The 26335-nt window shown below is 36.8% G+C and overlaps 1 protein-coding gene across 8 annotated transcripts in view; it reads left to right on the forward strand.

Moving 5' to 3' along the window:
- TASP1 (taspase 1) overlaps positions 1–26335 on the forward strand; it is a 307997-nt gene that overhangs the window by 251083 nt on the left and 30579 nt on the right. For all 8 annotated transcript variants that reach the window (XR_004899340.1, XM_028523961.2, XM_036009562.1 and 5 more), the window contains one exon: positions 19615–19688. Coding sequence is in view for 7 of the 8 variants with exons in the window: in XM_028523961.2 (XP_028379762.1) it covers positions 19615–19688 (74 nt within the window). In the remaining variant the exon portion in view is untranslated. The remainder of the gene's footprint in view (positions 1–19614; positions 19689–26335) is intronic.

Consider the following 26335-nt stretch of genomic DNA (forward strand, 5'->3'; position numbering starts at 1 on the left):
TTATCCCTTGCTTTATTCTACAAAACATTTGAGATGACCCATAACAATATACACAGTAACACAGAAAGCTTCCTCCTGTTCTCCCCCCCCAAAAGGAATCAGAACCATGTGAAGAGCTGCTGGTCTAGAAATCCACCCTGGCTCCATCACTTATTGGCTGTGACACCCTCATGCGTCACTGTTCTGTGTCACTTCCACATCTGTAAAATAAGGATGTATGCCATGTCCTTCCAATAAAGCTGTGGTGTGAGAGAGGGTCAAATGAGCATTTTTCAGATTTGCAGATGTTCATCCAAATGTGTGATAAAACCCAGCCTGCCCTCCACTTACCATGGCCCAAACTTGTAGAGCTGCCTCTACCCATGGGTTGCCTTTTTCTAATTCATTCATCCAGAGGGGCATTTTTATTTATTATTATTTTACTTTTTTAAAAGATTTATTTATTTGAGAGATGAGAAGGGAGGGAGAAAAGAGAGGGAGAGAAACATTGATGTGAGAGAGAAACATCTATCTTGTACACACCCCAACCAGGACCAAACCTGCAACCCAGGCATGTGCCCTGTCTGGGAATTGAACCGGTGACTTTTCACTCTGTAGAACAATGCCCAACCGACTGGGCTACACAGGTCATGGCCAGAGGGGACATTTAAAAAAATCTGCATAAAGATGCCACATAAACTGGTAGAGAGCCCTATATGTAATTTTTTAATCGACTTTTTAATTGAGGTATACAAACATTCAGAAAAGTGCACAAATCGTAACTGCAACTGCTTGACGAATTATCACAAAGTGAACCCACCCATGTAACCAGTCCCCAGGTAAAAAATAGAACTTTACTATAACCTCAAAAGACCACTTGTAACACCTCCCAGTCTCTAACCCCTTCAAAGTTAACTGCTATGCTGACTTCTACATACTATGATTAATTTTTCTTGGTTTTATATTTTATTTAAATGGAATCAGAGAATATGTACTATTTATGTCTGATGTGTTCAGTCAGCCTTAAGCCTGTTAGATTCATCCATGTTCTATGTGTTAGTAGTTTTTTTCTCTTGTATAGTATTTCCTTGTGTGGATATACCAATGTGTATTTACCAAGAGAAGGATACACCAATGTGTATCCTTCTCTAAGTATTTTTTCATATAAACAGGTGATTAACAGGAGCTGTGGCAGTTAACCTCTTTGTATAAATTTCCTTATAGGAAGTGTGGGTGGTACCTGATCTGTATTGTATGATTGTTGTGAATTGCTGTAAAAAAAGTTTATAACTTGAGGATCTATGAGTATAAAATAGAAGACTGGGCATATCTCATGAGCATAAAAATTTTTTTTCTATAGAAGCCTGAAGAGCTTTCATAGAATCTCTCCCATCATTCCTCAAAGGAAAAAAAATAAGCACTTTTGTGTAAAGCAGGGGTATCACATTCATTTTTACCAGGGGCTACATGAGCCTCACGGTTGCCTTCAAAGGGCCAAATGTAATTTTAGGACTGTGTAAATGTAACTACTCCTTAACAGTTAAGTGAGAGCTTGGTGCTGCTCCCGGGTAGATGCAAGGTGCAGGGCCTGGATAAAACATTGTAGAGGGCCAGATTTGGCTTGTGGACCTTGTGTTTGCCGCCTGTGGTGTAAAGTGTCTCTTTCTTCACCAGGTTTCTAACCACCAGCCTTGTCATTTTTCTTGTGGTATTCTCTATCTCTTGCTACCCATTATACTTGGTACTGACGTTGCTCCCAGGAATTTTTTTTGAAATGGCCACTTTTTGTTAAACCAAGGCACATTAGCCATTTGCTTATTTGGTATTTTAATCATTGTTGAATTCCTTAAATATCTTTCCCAGTTAGAAAGCAGGGAGTTTGCTTTTAAGTACCTGGGCCTTCCAAAAGAATTCAGAATAATGCTTAGTACCAACAGGTGGGAGGACAGTTTTTAAACTGCTTCAGGGACTGTTCCTAGGACAGAGAGTTGGTTCTTTAATGAGCATGGACTCTTGTCCATTTGAGTTAATCATGAAAATTATAAGGTATTTTTGGTGGTATAGTATAGAGATATATATATTTAAGGATAAGTCATAGAATTTTAGCTTATGTTAAGTAAGTTTTATCAGCAAGGTAGTAATTTGTAAACTGGTTTTTTACTCTCTGTCTCAAGAAGAAGAATGAAATGTGTCAATTTATGAACTAAGTGAAATATCATCATTTGATAAAGTGAACAGGAGGGATTGATGTTTGTGAGGTTTATCTACTAAAATCTAATGAATACTAGTATCAATTTGTAGATGCTACAAAATACATGGATTTTTATATTTTTTGCTTTAAAAAGTTATATATGTTCAGTATGTAGTATGAAAGCAAACACAGTGCAGAAATATAGGAAGGGAGACATGAAAGTCACCTTTGGTCACCCCCTTTTCCAGAGCCACCACCCTCTGGTTCTGGTTATTCTCCTAGTAAATATTTTCACTCTATAGAATGTGTTCATGCTTCTATTTCTGGATTAGTCAGTAACATATGATTCCTTTTGGGCAAAAAATTAAGAGTATAGTTCACATCACAATGTCTGAGTTCAGCTTTTTCTGTGTCTACTCTCTTTTCTGAAAAATCATAGTGTTTTCATCACACAACGAAAGTAGTTTCAATAAAATGGCATTGCCACTTAGTATTGTCCAGAAAGACAGTATGAGCCACTCCTCTTGATACAGACATCAATTACAAGAGTCCCAGTGGGCCCCTTCAAGGGTGGGATGACTGAAATACAGGCACTTTCAGGATTTGTTTTCCTTTACTGGTTCATGAATAGAGTTAGAGAATCTCAGGTATCAAGAAAACCCCAAAGTCCTCTTATGTGACCTTATTACATATGTTTTGCCCATAAGCTGTTGGCAAGAAGTGAAGCTTAATTCTTCTTCTCTTGAGATTCCCTTCCAGTGCATAAAAACATGGCAAAGTGACAGTGTGTGATTTGTGAGGTGAGGTCAAAAAACGCATTGTGTCTTCTCTGAGGCGTCTTGCTCTCTCTGCTGGATCCCTTACTCTGGGAAAGTCCAACAGTCATTTCGTGAGGACACTCAAGCCACACATGACAAAAAACCGTGAGTTCCTTCCAACAGCCAGTGAGGCACGGAGGTTGAGTGAGCCTTCAGCACTGAGTGAGCCTCAGCTCTGAGTGAGCTTTCAGATGACTGCAGCTCTGGGCAGATTTCTTGATTGAAATCTTGTGAGAAACCCTGAGCAAGAACCATCCAACAAAGCCACTCCTTAATTCCTCACTCACAGAAACTGATATAAACGTTTGCTGTTTTAAACTACTATATTTTGTTGTAATTTATTCTGCAATAGATAACTAAGAAACCTTTTGAATCCTCTCACTGCCAAATGGCTCTCTAGTTTGTCCAGCAATCCACAATGATAAGTCAGGGTGCTCTGTTGCATCTTTAGGCAACTCAGACTGTCAGGTTTCAGTTTGCATTCCTGGATGCTGGTTCTCTTTGGATCCTTTGGGACAAATGTGATCAGTGCCATCCACTTTGCGTGCCCTGACCACTCTTTCCCAAACTGTCTCCTTCCCACCTCTACTCATCCCCCACCTCCATGCTGTCACCAGACTTCTCTCTCTATGGGGAACTTAATTATGTCCTGCAAAAAAGGAAGTCAGGAGAGAAGCATACTGTCTTGAAGCAGAAAGGCCAAAAGGAGGGCCAAAAGGAGAACCTGACCCAATTATGAGTTGAGAGCTACACTAGTTCTAGTATCAGAGGGATGACAATGGTCAAAACAAGAACCATAAAAGCATATATACTTAGTTTGTCTGTATGTCTAAGTTAAATGTTGAATAACTTTCTATAAAAGCAAAATATATATCTTTTATCCTCATGCTCTTTACTTTTAATTCTTCAGTGAGAACACACATATACACACTCTCTCTCTCACATTTCCACCTCTGCTGCTCATTCCCCTACAGGATGGATAGGAACTACTTACCTTGATAGAAAATGCGCTTCCCTCATATGACCCAAGAACATGCTTTCAGTATTGTTTCTGACTACTACTTCTTTTTCTCCACTCATCTTCAAAGCCCCAAATTCTGGCCATTCTAGATTGCTTTGTCTTCTTCAAAAGGTTCATGTGTTTTCCCTAATAACTTTTTTAAAATACAATTTATTGGGATAACATTGGTTTACAAAACCATATGGGTATCAAGTGTACAACTCAACAAAACATCATCTGCACACTGCAATGTGAACTCATCACCCAAAGCAGAGTCTCTTTCTATCTCCATTCATACCCCCTTTGCTTACCTCCACCCACTTTCCCTCTGACTATCACCACATTGTTATCTGTGTCTGTGTGTTATATGTAAATTTTTTTTGCTTAATCCCTTCACCTTCTTTCATTTAGCCCCACAATCCCTGTCTCCTCTGACAGCTGTTAGTCTGTTCTGTGTATCCATGCCTCTGTTCCTGTTTTGTTCATAAATTTATTTTGATCATTAGATTCCATGTGTTAGTGAGATCATATAACATTTGTCTTTCTCTGATTGGCATATTTCACTTAGGATAATAATCTCCAGGCCCATCCAGCTGTCACAAAAGGAAAGATTTCCTTCTTTTTTAAGGTCCAGTAGTATTCCATTGTATAAATGTACCACAGCTTTTTCATCTGCTCATTTACTGATGGGTACCTAGACTGTTTCCAGATCATGGCTATTGTAAATAATAATGCACTGAACATAAAGGTATATATGTTCTTTTGAATTAGTGTTTCCAGTTTCTTAGAATGTATTCCCGTCAGTGGGATCAATGGGTCAAAAGGGAGTTTCATTTTAAATTTTTTGAGGAAACTCCACACTGTTCCACAGTGGCTGCACCAGTATGCATTCCCACCAACAGTGCATAAGTGTTCCCTTTTCTCCACAACCTTGCCTACATTTTTTGTTTGTTGATTTATTAATATAGCCATTCTGATAGGTGTGAGGTGATATGTCATTGTGGTTTTAATTTGTACTTCTTCAATGATTGGTGATGTTGAGCATTTTTTCATATGTTTTTTTATATGTTTGGTTATCTGTAGTGGGCAAAAACTAAGTGTTTTCCTTAAGATAAGGAACAAAGCAGGAATATCTACTTTTACCACTTTTATTCAAGGTAGTACTAGAAGTAGTAGTCACAGCAATCAGATAAGAAGAAATAAAAAGCATCTAAGTTGGAAAGGAGGAAATAAAACTGTCATTATTCACAGATGACATCACATTGTATATAGGAAACCCTAAAGAATCTACCAAAAAGCTACTAGGTCTAATAAATGAATTTGACAAAGTAGTGGGATACAAAATTAACATTCAGAAATCTGTGGCATTTTACACACCAATAATGAATTATCGGAAAGAGAAATTAAGGAGACAATCCCATTTACTTTTGCAATAAAAAATAAGGTACCTAGGGATATATTTAACCAGGGAGGTAAATGACCTGTACTCAGAAACTTACAAGATACTGAAGAAAGAAATTGAGGAAGAAATTGAAAGAAAATAAGTGGAAGCATACAGCTTGTTCATGACTAGGAAAAATTCACATCATTAAAATGTCCATATTACCAAAAGCAATCTGCAGATTTAATGCCATTTCCATTAAAATGCTGATGACATATCTCACAGATCTAGAACAAATATTCCAAAATTTATATGGAACCACAAAAGACCCCAAATAGCCTTAGCAATCTTGAGAAAAAAAGAAAATTAGAAGTATCATACTTCCTAATATCAAAATAAACAACAAAAAATAGTAATTAAAACAATATGGTGTTGGCACAAGAACAGGCATATAGATCAATGGAACAGAATAGAGAGCACAGAAATATACTCATGCCTTTATGGTCAAGAACATACAATAGGGTAAAGACAGTCTCTTCAAGAAATGGTGTGGGGAAAATTGGACAGATAACATGCAAAAAAAAAAAAAAAAGAAACTAGACCACCAGGTTACACCATACACAAGAATAAACTCAAACTGGATTAAAGACTTAAATTTAAGGCGTGAAACAATAAAAATCCTAGAAGAAAATAATCAGTAAAATTTCAGACATTTCTTGTAGCAGTGTTTTTGCCAGTATCTCTTCTGTGAAGGAAACAAAGGAAAAAAATAAGCAAATGGAACTACATCAAACTAAAAATCTTTTGCAGAGCAAAAGAAACCATCAACAAAACGAAATGGGAGCCCACTGAATGAGAGAACATATTTGCCAGTGATACACCTTATAAGGGGTTAATTTCCAAAACACAGGGTCTGGCAGAAGTAATGCCATTGAGTGTGATTGGTAGGGTTTGTGAATGTCTTGCATGAGATGGACAGCAATTTGAACATTTCACCTAAAATGTCATATGGTGTGCTTGAGTATGATATTGTTACGTTACAGAATTACATGACTATGATTTTGTAATAAAAGATTTGGAATAGATTACCAGCTCATAAAAAAGGAACATTATTGTGTTGGACCTTGTATATAAAAAAAGTTATACAGCTCAACACCAAGTGGACAAACAACTCAATTAAAAAATGGTCAAAGGGCCTAAATAGACACTTCTTCAAAGAGGACCTACAGATTTCCAATAACTTTCGCATGCTATTACCTGTACTTGAAATGCCCTGGACCAATTACATTCCTTGTTTAAGACCCAGGACAGATAGGAGTCTTCTAGCCATCCTTTGGAAGCCATTCTCCCAGGCAGTTTGTTCCTTGTATTGTTTTTGCAACATGCTGTAGGCACACACCATGACACATCCTAGACATGTGTTAAAGTGTCTGTTTCTCTCTCTAGGGAAGCACTTTGTAACTTTTTTTTCTGAACTCAATTATTTCAAAGGAATAGATCAGAGGACTTTGAACCCTAGTGACTCACATGGATGGTACAAGGGTTTGAAATATTTTTCCAACTATTAGAATATTACACTGCCTTATGAGACTCATACCACCAGATTGTGAATTGTTTGAAGACAAGGACTGTGTCTTATCCAATTTCTGTTCACCCTCCACAGTAGGCTCCCAATAATTATTAAATGAATAAATTAAGTACCAAATAAACTTCCTTATTATTTAGTAGAAATTTTTAAAGAAATTGACCACTTTTTTAGAAAAATAAAAAGTTGCATGAAATAACTTCACATGCTGTAAAAAACAAACAATGTGGGTAGGAAATGTTGGATAATGATGAATGTCCAGGAACAAGACGACGGGTTGGAGACAGTTTAAATGGATTGCTGAAGACAGCCTCAACAAACAGCCTTGTAAAAAGGACAATTTGGATGTGAATGTGTTTGCAGCACCCATCCCACCACCTCCCACCCCAGATCACAAGATGCTGGCAAAGGCATGCCTACAAATCACTGCTTTAACACAAAGCAAATGCTTCTCCCAAGGAATGAAACAGCTGAAAAGAATTAATTTTCTCTGCTTTTAGAGAAAAAAAAAACAATATTTTTACCTGCTAAAGTACAATTACATGTGCTTTCCAGGCCTCTATAGAAGTGCTTTATTGAGGCCACTGTGAATAGTATGGCTAATAATTGCGTAAACAAAGACACATCAAGCCTTCCAGTTGAAAAAAATGAGTTCTTTTTGATTTTAAGCTTATGCTTCAATACAAGTAATTAGAATATATGCAAACATACAGCATAAAAGACTGTTCACACTGTATGGGTACATTTTTTCCCTTGCAGCCTGCCCTCTCTCAGTTGACAGGAGCCTGACAGACTTTGTGAAGCTCAGGGGTTCCTGCCTTACAGTGATTAACAGGAAGCAGTGAGCACAGGGGTCAATGTATTTAAGAAAAATCTTAAACAATTCGGAACAGGAGGCATAGGGGCTCTTAGGGAGTAAAAAGGGTTGTGTGTTTGGCTAGTGACCTTTGTGACAAGTCTGTGTTGGAATCCTTCATCTTAAATGGATTTGAGGCCCACAGTTAAGCCAGAGACTGTCATCTGATGAGCACACGTAGTAATTGTTACTTTCCCATTAAGTTACCCTCACCTTACTCAGAGAATAACAGGTTTTTGCTATCTCTGAATATGTTCATGATGCTGATAAGTAAGTTTGTACATGATATTGCTTCTAGTTGTCCAGTTACCCTCTTTTTCCTTGTTTCTTTCCTCTTTTCTATGAAATGTTCTTATATATATATTTTTAAAAGAAGAATGTAATATATTTATAAGTTATAAAGGATAATAATAAAATGAACACCCATGGACCCTCTACCCACCTTTAGAAATTGCCCATTACTCCTATCTTTGAAGCCCTCATGTGGGTCTGTCTGAACTTTATATAAATGGTGTTTCATATTATTTCTTCTGTGATAGTTTTTGCAGTTTCCTAACTGATAGTCTTCATTTTAGTTGGAACTTAAATGTGGTGTCGTCCTCTTCCTCCCTTTTCAGAACAGGCAAAATTCTTTATCAAGTACTATTTTTATCACTGCTACCAAAATTAGCTATGGTTTTTAAAAAATGTTAGACTGAATTGATGCTTCCCAGAACATTAAAAAGATAAAGTGTCATTTTACTGTAAGTTAAAATTCCAAACAGCCTTTTGGTTTTACTGGCATTAAAAATTTGGCGAGCACATATAAACACATGCACTTCAAAGGAGCTTCATTCTTGGGTCCCCAGCAATATCACTTATTTCCATTTCATGGCACATGCCACCGTGAGCACATATGACAAGGCATTCTGCTGGGCTCACACAATTGTAAAAATAACCTCAAAGAGAAGGCAAATTAGCTGTTAGGCTGGTGGTAGGAAAAGAGGTACTTATGGATGTTCATCTGATGTTAATAACTTGTCTTAAAAATATAACAAATCTTTGTTCTATAAGAGGACTCAGTGTTGTGGTTTTTATTTAGTGCCTCAGCAATGCTTTGGGATTGTTACATCTTCACTATAGTCTTAAGAGATAGGCTGACACTTTGGTTCTTATTCAAGGATCAGATGGAAAGAAGCAAACTAAGTAATTTATTCTTAGCGGCAAAGGGAATAAGGCAGGCATGATATTTCAACTTTTCAACAACTGAGTTGGATTAGTCTGTTGAGGTGGTGCTCTGAGACTTATATAATTCAGAGTTAGTTTTCTTTTTTTAATTGTATTTTTCACTTACAATTTTCATTTAGTATTATTATGCATTGGTTTCAGATGTACAATGTAATGGTTAGACAATCACCTGCTTTACCAAGTGTTTCCCAAATATTTCAGCTACCCACCTGGTACCATACATAATTATTATAATATTGTTGACTGTATTCCCTGTGCTTTACTTTACAGCCCCCTGACTATTTTGTAGTACTTCTAGTTTTCATTTTTAAAATACAAAGATGTTGATTATAAATACCTATATTCTGCTTTGCTTGTTTTAAAACAAAACAGAACTTTTCTTCCCTTAAATATCACTAACATTTACAATTGTTAGTGATAACAGCACTTTTTACAATTGCAAATGGATTTTCATCTGTGATTTTCTTCTCCATCATGAGGGGTATAGTTCTAGCTATAATCTAACCATATAGGGGTATTTTTTTCTTGGCCACAAAGTTTTCCATCAGAAATAACACAAAGACTTATGAATAGAATACTAGTGATTGTATAATTCTTATTACTGTGGTTTTCCTAAAACTCTCAGAAAAACATTTTGACAAATTTTATAGTCAGTTTTCATCTACACAAAGGGTAATAGAAATCACCTTAGCATGAAATAAATCCTAAAAAAAATTTGTTGAATGAATGAAATCATGTTTCAATGAAACTTTTTTCACTGAATGCTTTTTTTTTTCCAGCAGAGAACTTTCAAGCCCTAGCCAGTGGCTCCTATTTCCGGCAGGTTCTAATACAATAAAATGATAAAACAGGAAGAGAGTAGAAATGTCCTTCAGGGCTTGTATTACTATTTGATCCGTATCCCTTTCTTCCTTTTCAGTCAGCATCCTTCTTCAGTCCTGAACAAATCTGAGTGAACCTTTGAAAGAGAGGATAACTATTTTCTTGGCTTAGTATAACGGGGATTCTGTATAGCTCTATCCCCAGCCCTCCCAAGACAGCTCAGTGGTGAAAGTTTTTCAGGGAAGCAGGCCAACTCAGAGCTACTTCATGGCCATAATGGGACAAGCGTTATATGAATCATAAGGATTCCATGTCAGGAGTGTAGACTGTCCTTGTATAAACCCCCTATTGTGTTATAAAGCACCTAACAACCATTGGGAGAAAATCTACAGAGATAAGAGGAGACTGTTATATTTACGGTTACTCATTCTTCTCATTTTAAAAATGAACGTATCTCTATTATTAAGGAGTAACTTAAACACTGTGCAAATTGTCCTAGGGTAAGCCATTCAACCTAAGGCAGCAGCTAACTTGGCAACTGCCCAGGCCAAGACAGTTCTGATTTTAGAGTTCTGTTTTTCTTGCAAAAAACTCTGGGATGTGAAGTCAGGCAGAGAGCTTTTAAATGGGTGCGGGAGCCAGTGCAGCTGGGGGTTGTTAACAGCAATTGGAGAATAATATTTAAAAGAAAAAAAAAGGGTGGCTGTGAGGGCTGCTCCCTAGTTAGAAAAGAGAAACCGTTTGGATAGAAAAGACTTGTTTGCAACTCTGGTAAGGAAACTTTGTTTGACTTACTTTAAACAGGATGACATGTGAATCACTTTGAAGAGAAAGAGGTATCATGGGGGGAACATCATAAAGATACAGCTTATTAAACAGTGAAGGTGGTGATTTAAATGTTAGGAGGAGGCAGAGCTTTCCATAAGGCTAAAGGCTCTCATATACTGGAGGGGCATAGGACTAAAGTAGAGCTGCTCTTGGACATTATACCCATAGGCGAATTCATTTGTTGCAAAGCATTCGATTCAGCTTCCCAGATCTGGCCTCTAAGATTATGTACAAATCCATTCTGAATATCCCTGTAAAGTCATTAACCTGCTGTTCTTGAGCACATCCCCATTCTCCAGCTGTGGGATATCAGTAGCGTTGACCTTTTCTCACATCACCCTTGTGTGATGTAATGTGTTCTGAATTCACTTGGAAAAGAATCCTGCTAAATCCCCTTGTCCATCTTTCACATATAAAACCCACTCAGAAATTTATTTTAGCATTGCTTTAGGTGTTGTTATTTCCTAATGGAGACCTTTTCATGGTCTGGACATTTCCAGTAGTCTCACAATCTCTGTGCTTTGGCTTTTTAAAAAACAAAAGCCTTTTAAAATCAGTAGTTGATGTGTAAAGAGTCTCAGGCCCACTACCAAAGAAACATGGTCATTACTGAAAGGCCAGAAGCTTCTCTAAATGGAAATATGCTTCAGCTTGACCACACTAAAGGCTATTATGGACAGTACTTTCACATGCTCAGACAGATCGCTCCAGGCCATTCCTTTACCCTGCATGTTGCTTGAGTTCCTGGTCTCCTATAAGTAAGAATTTACGTATGAAAAAGTCCTGATACTATGACGTAGCATCTTCCTGGTTTGCTGTACTATTATTAAAATCATTTTTAATACTCTTACAATTAATTTTAATTTTTAGTGATTGGAACAATTTCAGATTTAGTCACTAAAATCAAGAATCAACTTACAGACTTCTAGATATCACTGCTGGTAAGAAATGCTATTCTTTTGCTGAAATATTAATTTTCCTCTTCACCTGTATTTGAATAAACTTTTTCTACTTTTTGCTGGGTTTTAGTTATAAATCAGGACTTTTGAAAGTTTTTATGAGATATAATTTATCCTTGAGGCAAATAAATATTTTCTACTCACTTATAAAAACTTAAAAAGGTTTTGACTTTAAATTTCTGGTGGAAATACAGATTTGTCTTGTTTGTTTTGACTTCTTTTTGAATATAACAGGTTTTGCCCTAAATATATGTGCTCAGTGTAAATTTAAGTAGGGATTTATTCATGGTTCTTCAGAAGATTTGATCACATTTTAGTTATGAGATCTGAAACAATTTGAAAGCATCAGATCAGTTTCACATCATAATACAACATTCTTATGAAGGACAATTAAAAATATATGCTTTGGGCTCCAGCCACAGCCTGTGGCTAGGATGGGAGACCGATGTGGCGGCTAAGGGGAACAAGGCTACAGAGGGTATAGTGCTGGAAAAATGCTGAGCGAAGACAAGTAGCAGGAGCAAACTATTGCTAAGGACCTGCTCATGATCAAGTATGCGATGGGTAGGCAATGTCACCAACTGAGTACTTTGGTCTTTGGTGGAAGTAATTGTTTTATTCAGCTAGTTTGCAGTGGCAAAAACAGCACCAGGTGCTGCTAGAATGGACCTTGATTCAGCATCCTTGGTCCTTGAGTTCTGGCTAGGAAAGAATTAAGAGCCAAGACTCAAACTATAAGAGAAAATTTATTTAGAAAGTCACAGAGGTAGAGGAAGTGATCTGTAGAAGAAATGGGCTCAGGAAACAATTTATAGAGACTAAAGAAGGGACACTTGGAGCTTAGGAGAGAGGAGGGTAAAGGTAATGTGCCTGGGGGTTAATATGTAGGGGATGGGAACAACAAGGGTATAGAGGGAGAGCAGTGCTGGGTGGGGACTCTAGGAGAAGTCATAGGGGGAGGATCTCAACAGCATATTCATCAGCTTTCTAGGCGTGTCCTTTCAGGGTCATGGTCTCCACTGATTGGTCACTGCCAGGGCAAGTGGTCATTAGTCAGTGTAGCTAGTCCTCAGGTCAGCCAAGGCATCACTTGTCTGGTTTTGCTACTTTTCAGGGCCTGGAGCTGAAACACAGCAGAGGCTTAGATATGATCCCTCTTGGTTAATGCCTAAGGGAGAGGTTGTGTAAGGGCCCACATGGGAGTGGCATGAGGCCACTCTTTGGCCCCTTGTTCTACCTCCAAGGGGGTCTGTCACATGACTAGCAACATACCAGGGGACAAAAGGTGAGGGGAGGGTCAAAGCCACATGACCAGCAATATGCTAAGGGTTATCCTGGGGGCGAGGTCCTTGTTTTCCTAGTTTTGCCTGTTGCTAGGCACCCAGAGTTTTCTGTCCCGGTGACCTCGTGTACCTGGCCCATTATCCTTGCTCTACTCGTGTCTTTCTAATTGCCTACCACAAACTCAGGAGAGGGCAAGGCCAAGCATGTAGGACAGAGAACCACCATTTTGCAAAAGAGAGCCTTCTAAACAATATGGCCAGAAAGTGAAAACTTCATGTGCCTTTTTTAGTGAGGTTGAAAGGCATTTTGATGCTATGTCATTTACTTTAAGAGCGTTTGAAGATGAGAAGAAGGCCCAGGTGGTTGTGTTGGAGTGTGCTAAACATGAACTGCTGCAACTATATAATGTTCTTTTTAAGAATGAGAGTGAATTGTTTGCCCAGTTTAAAATACAGTTCTGCTAATGCCCAGTGACCGCATGTTGGATAACCAGTGGTCTCTTTGAGCCTGACCTTTACATGCCTGAGATATAGGCTCAGGATGCAGAACTAAAGGTCCTCCTCCGGAGTTCTGCAAGTTGGAAAACCCAGAAAAAGGGAGGGGGGGAGAAGAAGGCCTCCAAGCCTGCACAGAATGTCACCAGTGAGGAAACATTAAAAGAGAATGAAGCTGGGGACTGAGGTGAGTTCCATCTCCCCAGCTTGCTGCTTTGGCCTCATCCCCTTCCTATAACACTCCAGGCTCTGTGAAGTGCAGTTTGTCTTCTCCACCCAAGACTGCCAGCAGAGCAGATGTCTTCCTGCCCCCATCCCACACCCCCAGCCCAACCCCCTTCCAATAACAACTGCTGCAACTGACTCGGGTCTTGGAACACCAGGCTTCGTAGCCAGCAAAGACTAATAAAATGAGGAGCCAAAAAAGTGCTAACATCCTATTACCATTATGTCAAATTTCAGTAGTTAAGAATATCATCATCTCAACAGGGAAGAAATTAATTCTTCATAGATAATATTGAGTAACAGGGTAATTGAGATTCCTAGGGGTATTTAAAAAAAATAGAACATGAATGAACACAGGAGAACATTCAGAAGTTTCAGAAAGAATAGTTGTGAAAAATAGGTAGCCTCCACTGAACTTTCTGAATCAACCAGTTCCATGTACAGTAGCAGCATTCTTGCTAGTTTCCTAAGATATTCTTCCAGGGAGATCGATGTTATTGCAAGCATGTTCATCTATGGTATGCTTTCATTTTCTTTCACAAAAATGGCCACACATCCAATATTAATCATTCTCTACCTTGCCATTTATCTATCTGTCTAGATATCTATTTATCTGTCTATCTAGATATCTGTTTATCCTCACCTGAGGACTTTTTTTCATTGCTTTGAGAGAGAGAGAGAGAGAGAGAGAGAGAAAGCATTGATGTGAGAGAGAAACATCGATTAGTTGCCTTCTTGTATGTGCCCCCACCAGGGACCAAACCTGTAACCTGGGTATGTGTCCTGACTGGTAATCAAACCCCACAGCTTTTTGGTCTATGGAATGATGCTCCAACCAACTAAGCCACACCAGCCAGGGCTCCACTTTGCTTTTTATTTTCTATATACTTACAGATTAGTGTTTTTTCAAACCTGAAATAAGTTGTATTAATTGCGTCTAAAGTCAATTTAGTGAGTCACAAGCATAATCTTTTTAATGTGGTAGGTAGAATATAAGGAACCCAATAGAATAAACCAATACATTGTGAGTAAAATGGTATGATTTTATGAAATTTCAGTTATAAAGAAATGTGTACTAAGTGACAATATATGGGGCTTTTTGGGTTTGCTTTTGCTTTTTTTTGGTTCATGGTCAAAAGTTTGTAAAACACTTAATGTAGATGGTTTCATATCACCTATGTAGAGCTACCTCTTTTGCTTTTAATTGTTGCATAGTATTTTATTGAATAGTTCCATAATTATGTATATATACTCCTACCAGTAGGCAATTAAACTATCTTCAGTTTCTTCCTAATTAAAACTACTTCTGTAAATATCTTTGTAAAGATGTTATTTCATAAATATACATGCATATCTTTAGAATGCATATAGTGTATGTCACTTTGATAACTACAGTCAATGCTCACTATTTGTAGAATTTGTATAAATCTTATTACTTGCTGAAATTTATTTGTAATCTCAAAATTAGTACTCTCAGAACTTTCACAGTTCTTTGTGGGCATGTACAGAGTGGTGAAGAATTTGTCACCTTACATACACATTCCCAGATGAGGTGGACAAGGCCTTTTTATTTTCAGCTCCCAACTGTAAACAAGTGACCTTGTTGTGGTCTATTTGTACAACATCTTTCATAATTTTGTGCTTTTTGTTGACAATTTTGCTTTAAAAATGCCCCCCAAGCATAGTCCTGAATTGCTGTCTAGTGTTCCTTAGTGCAAGGAAGTTGTGGTGTCTTGTGTAGAAAATATGCATGTGGGATAAACTCATTCAGGCAAGAGGTACAGTACCATTGGCCATGAGTTCAAAGTTAATGAACGAACAATCTATATTTCCAAAAAAGGAGGAGGAAATTCACTGATGTGTATGCTGCTTTAGAAACTACTGAAGTAACATCTATGGTGCCTAATGAAGCCATGGAAAAGCTGGAAATGTTCAGTTTGTGGTTTCATGAGATGATGGCCAGTAAGATGAAGAGCAAAGGGGACAGCACTGTCATGAGGCTGAAAGCCACAGAAACTCATGGGCAGGTTATCCAAGGCCAGGAAAATGTTAAATGCTTCTTGGCTAGTATTTTGTTATAAAAGAATACTGCGTATAAGGAATTACTTAAAAGAAATATACATTAAATAAGATGTCTTTAAACAGAATCCCACATAAAATAAGGTTACTTTCAGGAACCTCATGCTGTATTTCTCTTAGGAGCAATAGCTCTATGTTTTCTAATTAATTGTTCATGGTGATCTTGTGGGACATATAACTACCACAAATTACAAGAATGTATTTCCAGGTGGCCTTACTCCTACCATCATTGTATGAGAGCGCTCATTTCTTCACCCCCAGAGGGGGGAAAAAGTTGTTTCAAACCTTTTGATATCTGATAACCTGATAGTTGAGTAATGGTATCTTGTGGTTTTAATTTGCAGTTCTTTTAGTAGGAGAAATGTAGAAGAACATCTTTTTGTGTTTTAGAGCCATTCATATACTTTTTTGTTGTTCCTATTTTTTCTTTACCTTTGGATATTTGTCTCTTATTTATTGATAGCAGATCTTTATATATTAAGAAAATGTCCTTTTTCTATGCCATGGATTGCAAGTATTTCTTCAGTTTGTCATTCATATGTTTACTTTTTTCCCCACATGGCAAAGAGAATACTGTAAATATTTTTTTAACGTAGTTGCATTTATTGATCTTGTCTTTTTATGACCTCTGGATTTTGTTATTGTTTTAAAAGCTTTTCTTTGGAGATATTTAAAAGTTGTATTTGTGTTTGATGTTCTGTGGTCCTTTGGTGTTTGTATGGAATTTAATCCTCTTAATACGTAACACTAATTATAAATCCTTTTCAACCTGAGTAAATTTCAGAGTAATAGAACAATGGGAGATCATATATTTTGGAATCCAAAAGTCCAGTTTGAAGTCCAGTTTGTTTATATACTAAAATGACATAAGCCATGTTACATATTTTCTGTGATCATCAGATTCCCCCATCCATGCTTTACTGAGTTCTTCAAAAGATAGTGCCTAGCATATGCTAGATTCTGAATGTTAGTTCCCTCTCCTGCTTCCCTGAATTCCCCCACCAAAAATTAATTTGGTATGTTAGTTTAAGACACGCACTAAAATAAATATAATAGGGTTTCTTTTCAAGAGCATTCTGTAATTTAAATTGTAGACAAGTCCTGCTGTTTTTCAATGTAGCTTGAACTAGTTATATACTGAACTGATCACTGTGTCCTGATTTGAATTGTTGGTATCAATACAATGCACCTCTTTTTGTTTGCTTGTTTGTTTTGTTTGTGAAAAGAATGAAGAATGAATTTCTAGATATTAAGTTACTTTCTTTAAGGACTCCTAAGCTCTAAATCTAGAAACTTTATGGAAAAGCATTCAGTATAAAAATATTTAGTGTGGTCAATAAATACACCCAGTTTATTCTGTTTTGTAAGTCTGAATGTTTTATATATTATATTTCTTAAAGCAGGTTACATTTTTAGAATAATGCAGTTTAAAATCATCAAAATTGTATCTTTAAAAAGAAATAAAGCACAATGGTTTTATCCTTCACTTTGATGATTAGATTTACTACATGTCCTTGTTTTGTGTGTGAGTTTTTTTTGTTTTTGTTTTTGTTTTTTTTTTTTGGCTAATTGATGAGCAGTTCCTATTTTAACATTAGGGGCATAAGGAGAAGTCACAGTTTTAGAAATGTCTTAGCTTTGTATTTATAAATACAATTGCATTGTCATTACTCTAGGGAAATTCAGTAAGACTTGAGTGCCTTTGCTCTATTAGGCAATTTAGAATATCCCAGACCTTGCTCTGGAAGTTAAGATTTTTGAAGTTCAAAGGAGATGTGTGAGGAAGAAAAAACATCTGGTGAAGAGAACTCGCTTCATTGCGTGACACTGTTTCCCTGCACTCTTTAGCAGAGCGTCTGTTTAGCAGGTTGGCAGGTTTGATAATTAATTAATGATGAGGGAATGAGCCACGTATCTGAGGAACTCAGTTTTGTCCCTTACTGCTTCTTTCTTCCCCACATGTCTGGCAAAGCCTTCAGAGTCTAGGATCACTGATCCCACAGTTGTGTCTCAACTCAAACACTTGTCTTCAGGCTTAATTAGCTCAGAGATATAAACAGATGGATGGCCTGGGCCCCAGAGGGTTTAGTGTTGAGCAATGCAGTTTTATTATCAGGGACTTTTGGAATTTTTGTTGGAGAAGTGCCTCAAAACTTTAAAAAATGCCTTTTAAAAAACTCAGAATTTTGAAAGTATGTTCTTGAAGGTGACAAAGTTTTATGTGTATCTCTGCATATCTGTGATTTTTTTCTTTTTGTGACTTAATTCATATATAATTTCAAACTTACAGAATAGTTATGAGAATAGTACAAGGGACATCCATGGTTTCTCTACCCAGATCATCCATTGTTTTTATTTTCCCCATTTGTTTTTCCATCCTCACTCACTTTCCCTTCATCTTCCCTTTAGGCATAGACACACATAGACACACACACTCACCCATTTAATCATACGCATATTTTGCTAAACTATTTGAGACCAAGCTGGAGATTCCAGGGGTGTTTACTTTTAATACTTCAGTGTGTATTTTTTAAGAACAAGGCCATTCTTCTAAATAATCACATACAGATACCAAAATCATGAAATTTAACATTAAAACAACACTATTATTGAATCCACAGTCCCTTTTTAAACTCCATTAACTGTCTCAGTAATGTCCTTATAACATTCCCCACTCCCTAGACCAGGATCCAGTCTAGGATGACATGTTGCATTTAGTTGTCATGTCTCCTTTAAATGGAAATAGTTTGTCAGCTTTCTTTGTATTTGTTGACTTTGCCATTTTTGAAGAGTTCGAATCAGTTATTTAGTGCTATTCTTATATCAGATTCGTGTGGTGCTTCCTCATGCAATTCTGGTTCTGCATTTTTGGCAAGCATACCACAAAAGTGTTGGCGAGTCTCAGGGTGTCTTATCAGGGGCCACATTGTGTTGATTTATCCCTTACTTGGTGATACTGGCTTGGAACATTTGGTTAAAGTGGAATCCATCAGCTTTCTATGCAGTCAACTTACATTAAATTTTCCCTCTTTGTATTTAATAAAAATTTCATGAAGAGATTATCTTGAGACTATGGAAATAGCTTATCTCTTTTCAAATTTTCACCAACTAGTTTTAGCAACCATGATGGTCTGCTAGCTCTTATTTTGTCTGCGTTTGTTACTTGGTGAAGTGCTGCAAGGGAGAACTTTCTCTTCTCCTCCGTTTACTTACTCATTTGTTTGTTTGCATTGATATGGGCTTGCTAGTTCTTACCATGCTCAGTGTTGATAATTCATTACTATTATTATTTATTTTGGTACTTAGATGGACACAGATTTGGCCAATGGGAACCCCTTCAAGCTGACACGTGGTCCTTTTGATAGTACTCATCATTCTTTGAGCACTTTTTTACTTTCTGGCACAGCAAGATGTTCCAGATTTGTTTTATATTTTCTCTGTTCCAGCCCTGGAGTTGACATTTCTCCAAGGAATTCTGGTTCCTTTTCATGCAGAGTGGTATTTAGAAACCAAGATGTGTGTGTTGTGTGTGTTTTAAAGGAAACTACGTTATGGAATATTACATTTACTAAGTCACTATATATTGTACATGAGTGTGTATGCGCGTGTGTGTCTTTAATGTTATAAGTTTAAAACAGAAGAGCACTTATTTTACATATAATAATCATAAGTTTTGACAAGAAAGAAATACAATTTTCATTTCACAGTAAATGGCGTTACACACTTTTGGATACTAAATCATCTTGACATTTATGAAGGAGCAAATGGAAAGTAGGAAACTGAGTGTGTTAAGTATAAAGCTATCTTTAACTGTTCTATTAAAAAGCAAAGATTTATTTTCCATCTGTGATCTGAATGTGCCTATTTGTGTTCTCTTCCATGGCAGTGGAATTTCTGTGGAGCCACACGACAGAGAGCATGTGTGTTGGATATATGTCAGCCCAGGACGGGAAAGCCAAGGTAAGCGGGAAAACTGGGGCATAACCTGAAATCCTTGCAGCCATTGCACAAATCTCTAACAGGCTACGTAGATACAAGTGATTTTTCTCAGCCTCTCTTGGGAAATATCTCTGTAATCTTTATGAGAATCTGATTAAGTAGAGTTGATGATTCCCAAAAAATAAATAGCAGGTCTTTTATGCTTTTGATGATGGAACAGAGAGGAGTAGAAAAAACTTTTTTTTTCCATAGAAAACAAGTTTTCCAAAGAAAAACTTGTTTTTCTTTGTCCACTGTGAATAATTGGAAAAGAGGAAACTGGGATTGAGAAGACAAAATGGGAGTAAAGCTGATGGGCTCTCAGGACAAAGTAATTTTGCAAGGAGTGTTGGAATATATAAAGAAAACCTAGGTAAAGAAAGCCAAGTACCTGGACTGCATTCTGTATGTATGCGGGCAGAGGTGGCTGACATGCTTATGAGTACGACCTGGCTTGTGCTCCAGTGTGTTCTGGCATACCCTGGCGTAGTGTCCTCATAGGCAGAGACAGAGGACTCTTGCTATGTGTCATGTGCCCATGGCACGCGTCCCTCAGTGAGTCACAGTGATGACATAGACATCCACACATCGCCTCCTGAGTTGCTTGACATCCCCGCACTCACGATGGTTGAGACTGGGAGTAAGAAACATAATTGGTGGATTTTATTACACTGACCTCTTGTTGTTCTTTTTTCATAAAATTTTTAGAAACAGCTGTGGCATATGATCTGTACATGGCATTAAAGTAACACATTTGTAAATCTGTGAAGTTCAGCAGCCTCTTTTTTAAAGGACGTGATTTATTTTGCATATTTGGAAACATAAGTAAGGAAACTTCTGGTATAAACTGTCTGATAGAGGTGGCATCATAAATTAATGATACATGTAAGAAAGAATAGTTTATTGCTTATTTGTCATATAACACCCATCCAGACTGGCCTTTGTCACAGAGCTCCTGTGACTACAACATGTAGAAAGATCTTATCAGACAAGCATCAGTTCACATTCATGAAACTGTTACTGAGCTCCCCTCCTCTGTGTCACCCTCACCTGGTTCAAGATTTATATTGTATTAGTAAACTTATTTTATAAGAGAATGCACAAAGATTGCTTTATTTCATAGTATTTAGAGAAGGAATTATAACTGCCCATTTTAAAGGTGATTTGTAGGTTTAGAGCAACACTATCTAACAGAATTTTCTGTGATGATGGAAATGTTTTATATTTATATTGTGTTGTCCAAAAGGATAGCCACCAGCCACACATGGCTATCAAGCACTTGAAATGTGGCTAGTATGCCCAAGGAAAAGAATTTTAAATTTTACATAGTTTAAGTTGAAATAACCGTATATGTCTAGTGGTACTGTATTGAATGGCACAGGTGTAAGAATGAGTGGAAAATGGTTATTCAAGTATTTTCAAAACATGCATTTCTTCCCAATGACAAAATGGATCCACAATATAAAATGTCTGATAAGCCACAAGAATCCTTGCACAAGAATGGCATGCAGCCATTTATGTTTTTCTCACCCCTTACAAGTTGAAATTGTTTTTTAACCAAAGAACATTGTGTGAAGTGGACTTCAGTCCTGAAACCAGTCTGGTGTCATATGATCATGTTATTAAGTCTCTTTTGTGGAAATGTTCTTGTTATTCCTGCTGGTGGCCGGTGGAAGATACCTTACAATTTAACATGAAGTATGGGTGGTAGAGGGGAGAGTCCTGCATTGAGCCAAAGATGTTTGGCCTCCAATTGCATTGCTTGACATCTGGTGGACATGGTTTTCATATTGCTGGTAAATTCTCCAGCTGGTAGTCTTGATTAGGCCAACAGATACAGCTGCTCCTCTTGCCTCACTTGTAAATTATGTTTCTGACCTTCTTTGCAGAAAGTTAATCCCTCTCTCTTTCTTCCTCCTTTGAGCCTATGGCTACAAATGCTTTAAAACAAAACCCAAAAAACCCGAAACACTAATGCTTTGGCTGCTGAATTCTATTGATCAAAAAAAAAATAATAAAACCCTTCTCTTTTTTCATACAGGCTGGAGTTTTATTGCATTGCAAGTAAGACAAAGTTATAGATGAGAAGCTGGGCTCAAAAGAGAAAGGGGGCTATAACAAACTTCATATTCTTTTGTTCTACCCCCCAGTACCCTGACTTCTATGAAAGAATTATTGAATTAGTGGCATATCTGTTCAGCAGAATGACTGGTTTGTAAAACATGCTTTCACAGAATGTTGAGAGCCATAGTAGAAAAATGAGAAAGGAAACATCTTAAAAACTAAAAACAAAACAAAACAAAAAAACCCCAATAATTTCAAAACAATTTCTAAACAGTTTTTCTTTTCAATTTTCCCTGTTTTCTAAAAATTTGCCTTTTTTGTGCTTGTTACCAAACTCAGAAACTAAAGCCACCAGGCCATTTAAACATTTTATGTACGTTAACTATGTTTAATCTAAGTTAAAGCCTTGAATTAAAGCTCTCCTCAAAATTACACTGCTTAAAAAGGCTGGATAATAATCAATATCATTGTAACAAAAATTCATGTATAATATGAATAAATAGAGGTAGGTTCTTTTACAAGTTTCTTTTTTTATATAGAACATTCTTTCAATTACATCATCTAATTTCTAGAGCCTAAATTAAAGAGATTTCTTTCAACAAAAATTAGGGCACTGATCACAGTTGGATTTAAAAATTAGGTGCCTTTATCCTACCCAGATAGCAGTTAATGAACAGTTTTAATAAACACTGAGTGTGCGTGGACTACTGTAATAAAAACAGATGTTAAAACTGGCATGGAACTTATTCAAGTATAGTAAATGAAACCAACATTTCTTTTACTATGTAGAGGTCACCTTTTATAGCAATAGTGATACTATTATATGAATAGCAATACTATTATAAAAATTTATCCTTGGGGAGGAGCACTCTATTTTGTGGTCTTAAAGTATCTCCCCACAGATTTCTTACTAGTTCCTGGGGAGAATAATAGAGAAACCAGACAACAACTTGACTGTGTGATCAAAATTAGTGTTATCATTAAGGGGCAGATGGACATCATGTGCCTCTGGATGTAATAACCTGAGAAGACACAAACATCACTTTTTGTAGTAACCCATCTGGAAGTGCATAACCTGAATCTAATCACAAGGAAACATCAGACAAATCTAAAATGAGGAACATTCTGTTAAGAAAGAAAAAAGAGTCTATACAGGTGTCCTTGAACAATATTGTTGTGAACTGCATGGTCCACTTATATGTGGATTTTTAAAAAATAAATACAGTAAGTGTATTTTCTCTTCCTTATGATTTTCTTAATAACATTTGTATTTAGTTGTATACTGGCTTACATAAAATATAGTATGTAACATACACATACAAAATATATGTCAATTGACTATGTTATCAGTAAGGCTTCATTGGTAAAGTAAAAAGTAGTCTATTAGTATTTCAGTTTTTAAAGAGTCAAAGGTATATCCAGATTTTTGACTACATGGAATGTCGGTACCCTTAATCCCCATGTTGTCCAAGGATCAACTATAGTCTTAAAAATAGCAATGCCATGCCCTGGCCATGCCCATGCCATGTCCAAAACATCAAATGCGTGGTTGGAGCATTGTACCATATACCAAAAGGTTGCAGGGTCAATTCCTGGCCAGGGCACATACCTAGATTGCATGTTTGATCCCCAGTTGGGGTGCATACCAAAGGCAACCAATCAATATTTCTCCCTCACATTGATGTTTCTTTCTCCCTCACACTGATGTTTCTTTCTCCCTCTCTCTCTCAAATCAATAAACATGTCCTCAGGTGAAGATTAAAAAAAAGTCAGTGTGATCAAAGAAAAAGGCTGAAGAAATGTTCCAGATTAAACAATACTGGAGAGTATACAACTAAATACAATACTGACCCTAGCCTGCATCCTATACAGGAGGAGGAATATACGCTAGAAAATATGCTAGAAAAACTTAAATTAACCAAATTGTTAGGTCAGTTTACAAAATTAGAATATAAATGCTGAAAGTTAACACTTTCATTGTTATGTTTGTTATAACTGTACTGTGTTATGTAAGGAAATATCTGTACTCTTAGGAAATGTAAATTGAGGTGTCTAGGGGTAAGGGGCCATTAATATATGCAGTATCTTCATGATGGTTCAGAAAAAAAGTGTAATTTGGATGGATGGATGGATGGATGGATGGATGGATGAGTGGGTGGATAGCAAATTAAAAAGCAAATGGAGCAAAATGGAACCTGGGTAAAGGACATATGGGTGTTTCTTGAACTATTCTATAATTTTGAAATTATTTTCAAATAAAACACTAAATGTTACCTTTGGATAATATGGCATATTTGATTAGTTATTCGATTCGTTCTTTGGGCCTTGCAGTGGAAGTGAACAAGTATTGGAGTGGATATGGTGCCAAAAAGTGGGAACCTGGGTTGTCCTTCCACCCACTGCACACTGAGAAACTGACTTGGTGTTATTGCTCTGCCTCTCTGTATCTCTGGATTCATCTGGAAAATGTGAATCGGAACTACCTTACCATGCCTTAAGTCCTTCCTGGGATAAGGTATGATAGGAACAAGGAAGCAAAATCATATTTGTCTGAGTATAGATGATGGGACCACCATTAAGTTCTTTATATATTATAGATATATTATCTATATTATGGATATTGTGTGCATTATGGCCCTTTACCCATAGGTATTTGCTTCCAATCTGTAAAACTTGAAATTCTACATGTCAGATTACATAAGCAGATAGTTGCTATTTAACTTTTCAGTAGGATTTTTATGATCCCAATGTAGTATCTACCATGTTTTGTTTTTATGAAGATAGTTTCTGGGGCTTTAAGAAAATTCTCAGTAAATGTCCATGTAGACAGAATAGCACAGATGAGATTTCTGGGAGCTTTTTATGAGACTTACCTCTCAAATAAAGCCGTAGGTGGAAGACTTATTTAAATACAGTCATGCACCATTTAACCATGGGGACATGTTCTACAAGATGCATCTTTAGGTGATTCCATAGTTGTGTGAACATCATAGGGTGTACTTAACAAGCCTAGATGGTATATCCTACTATATATATGTATGTATATACTAGGCTATATGGGATAGTCCAATGCTCCTAGACTATAAACCTGTATAGCATGTTACTGACTGAATACTCCAGGCAGTCATAAAACATAATAGTATTTGTGTAAACATAGAAAAGGCACAGTAAAAATACAGTATAAAAGATTTAAAAATAGTACATCGGTATAGCTATAAATGGAGCTTACAGGACTGGAAGTTGTTCTGGGTGGGTGAGTGAGTGAGTAAATGTGAAGGCCCAGGGTATACTATTCACTACTATAGAGTTTAGAACTACCATATACTTGTTACACTAAGTTCATAAAATAACATGAATAAATCAAGTGCAAGAGAAAATGATGCAATCAAGTGATGCTATAAACACAAGATGTATGATAAGGTTCTGGCACTGTAACATGGCATACTGCTTTATAGCAACATTTGTATAAGTAAAAAGATTACACTCTAAAATAACAATAAAATGTATAGAATAGTAAATATGTAAACCAGTACTTATTATCATTATTAAGTGTTATGTACTATACATAATTTTATGTGCCATACTTTTATACACAACTGGCAGTGGAGGTTTGTTTACACGAGCATCAATACAAACATATGAGTAATACATTGCACTATGACATTAAGATGATTATGATATCACTAGGTGATAGGAATTTTTAAAATTTTTTATTTATGGATGAGAGAGAGAGAGAAGGAAACATTAATTTATTGTTCCACTTATTGATGGATTCACTGGTTGCTTATATGTGACCTGACCAAGGATCGAACCCACAACCTTGCTGTATCAGGACAACACTCTAACCAACTGATCTATCCAGCCAGGGTCTGTGATAGGAATTTTTGAGTACCATTATGCTTTTATGGTACCACCATTGTATATGTGGTTTGCCATTGACCAAAAAACATCATTATGTAGCACATGACTTTATAAAACATGAGATATATGAGAGAGAAAAAAATGAGAAAGAAAATTCCACTTCCAATTAGGATGAAATAAGTCACAGGATACTACTGCTCCTACTCCCAACAATGAGAATAAGTTGAATAAAGTATAAAAATTAAAGATTTTTAAAAATCATCTGAAAAACCTAGAAATATGCTGGAAAAACCTAAATTAACTAAATTCCAGAAAGAAGAATCTTCCTTCCCTATCGGAGAAAAACACTTTTTCATTCCTGGCAGAGCAATAGAAAGGGGAGTAAAACTGATATAGATGAATATAAAGAGAAACCAACCAAGCTTGTAATGAATTATTTATGAGCTGGTGTGATAGATTAAAATCCTCAGAAATCCCAAACACAAGATGATGGGTCTTGCACTCACCATCAGTTCTTCTCTATGAAGTCTTCAGGTGAGCACACCAAAGGCTTGGAGGATGGCAAAGAACTGACAGTGACTTGTCAGATTGGTAGGATTTTTACCAAATATATGGCAATGGCCAAAGAGACACTGGAGGCAGAGCAGGACTGCAGAGAAACAGATGCTATGACTTGGAAAGCTGGGGCTGGTTATCAAGGCACA

Source organism: Phyllostomus discolor, chromosome 9 (assembly GCF_004126475.2).
Source record: "Phyllostomus discolor isolate MPI-MPIP mPhyDis1 chromosome 9, mPhyDis1.pri.v3, whole genome shotgun sequence".
NCBI lineage: Eukaryota > Metazoa > Chordata > Mammalia > Chiroptera > Phyllostomidae > Phyllostomus > Phyllostomus discolor.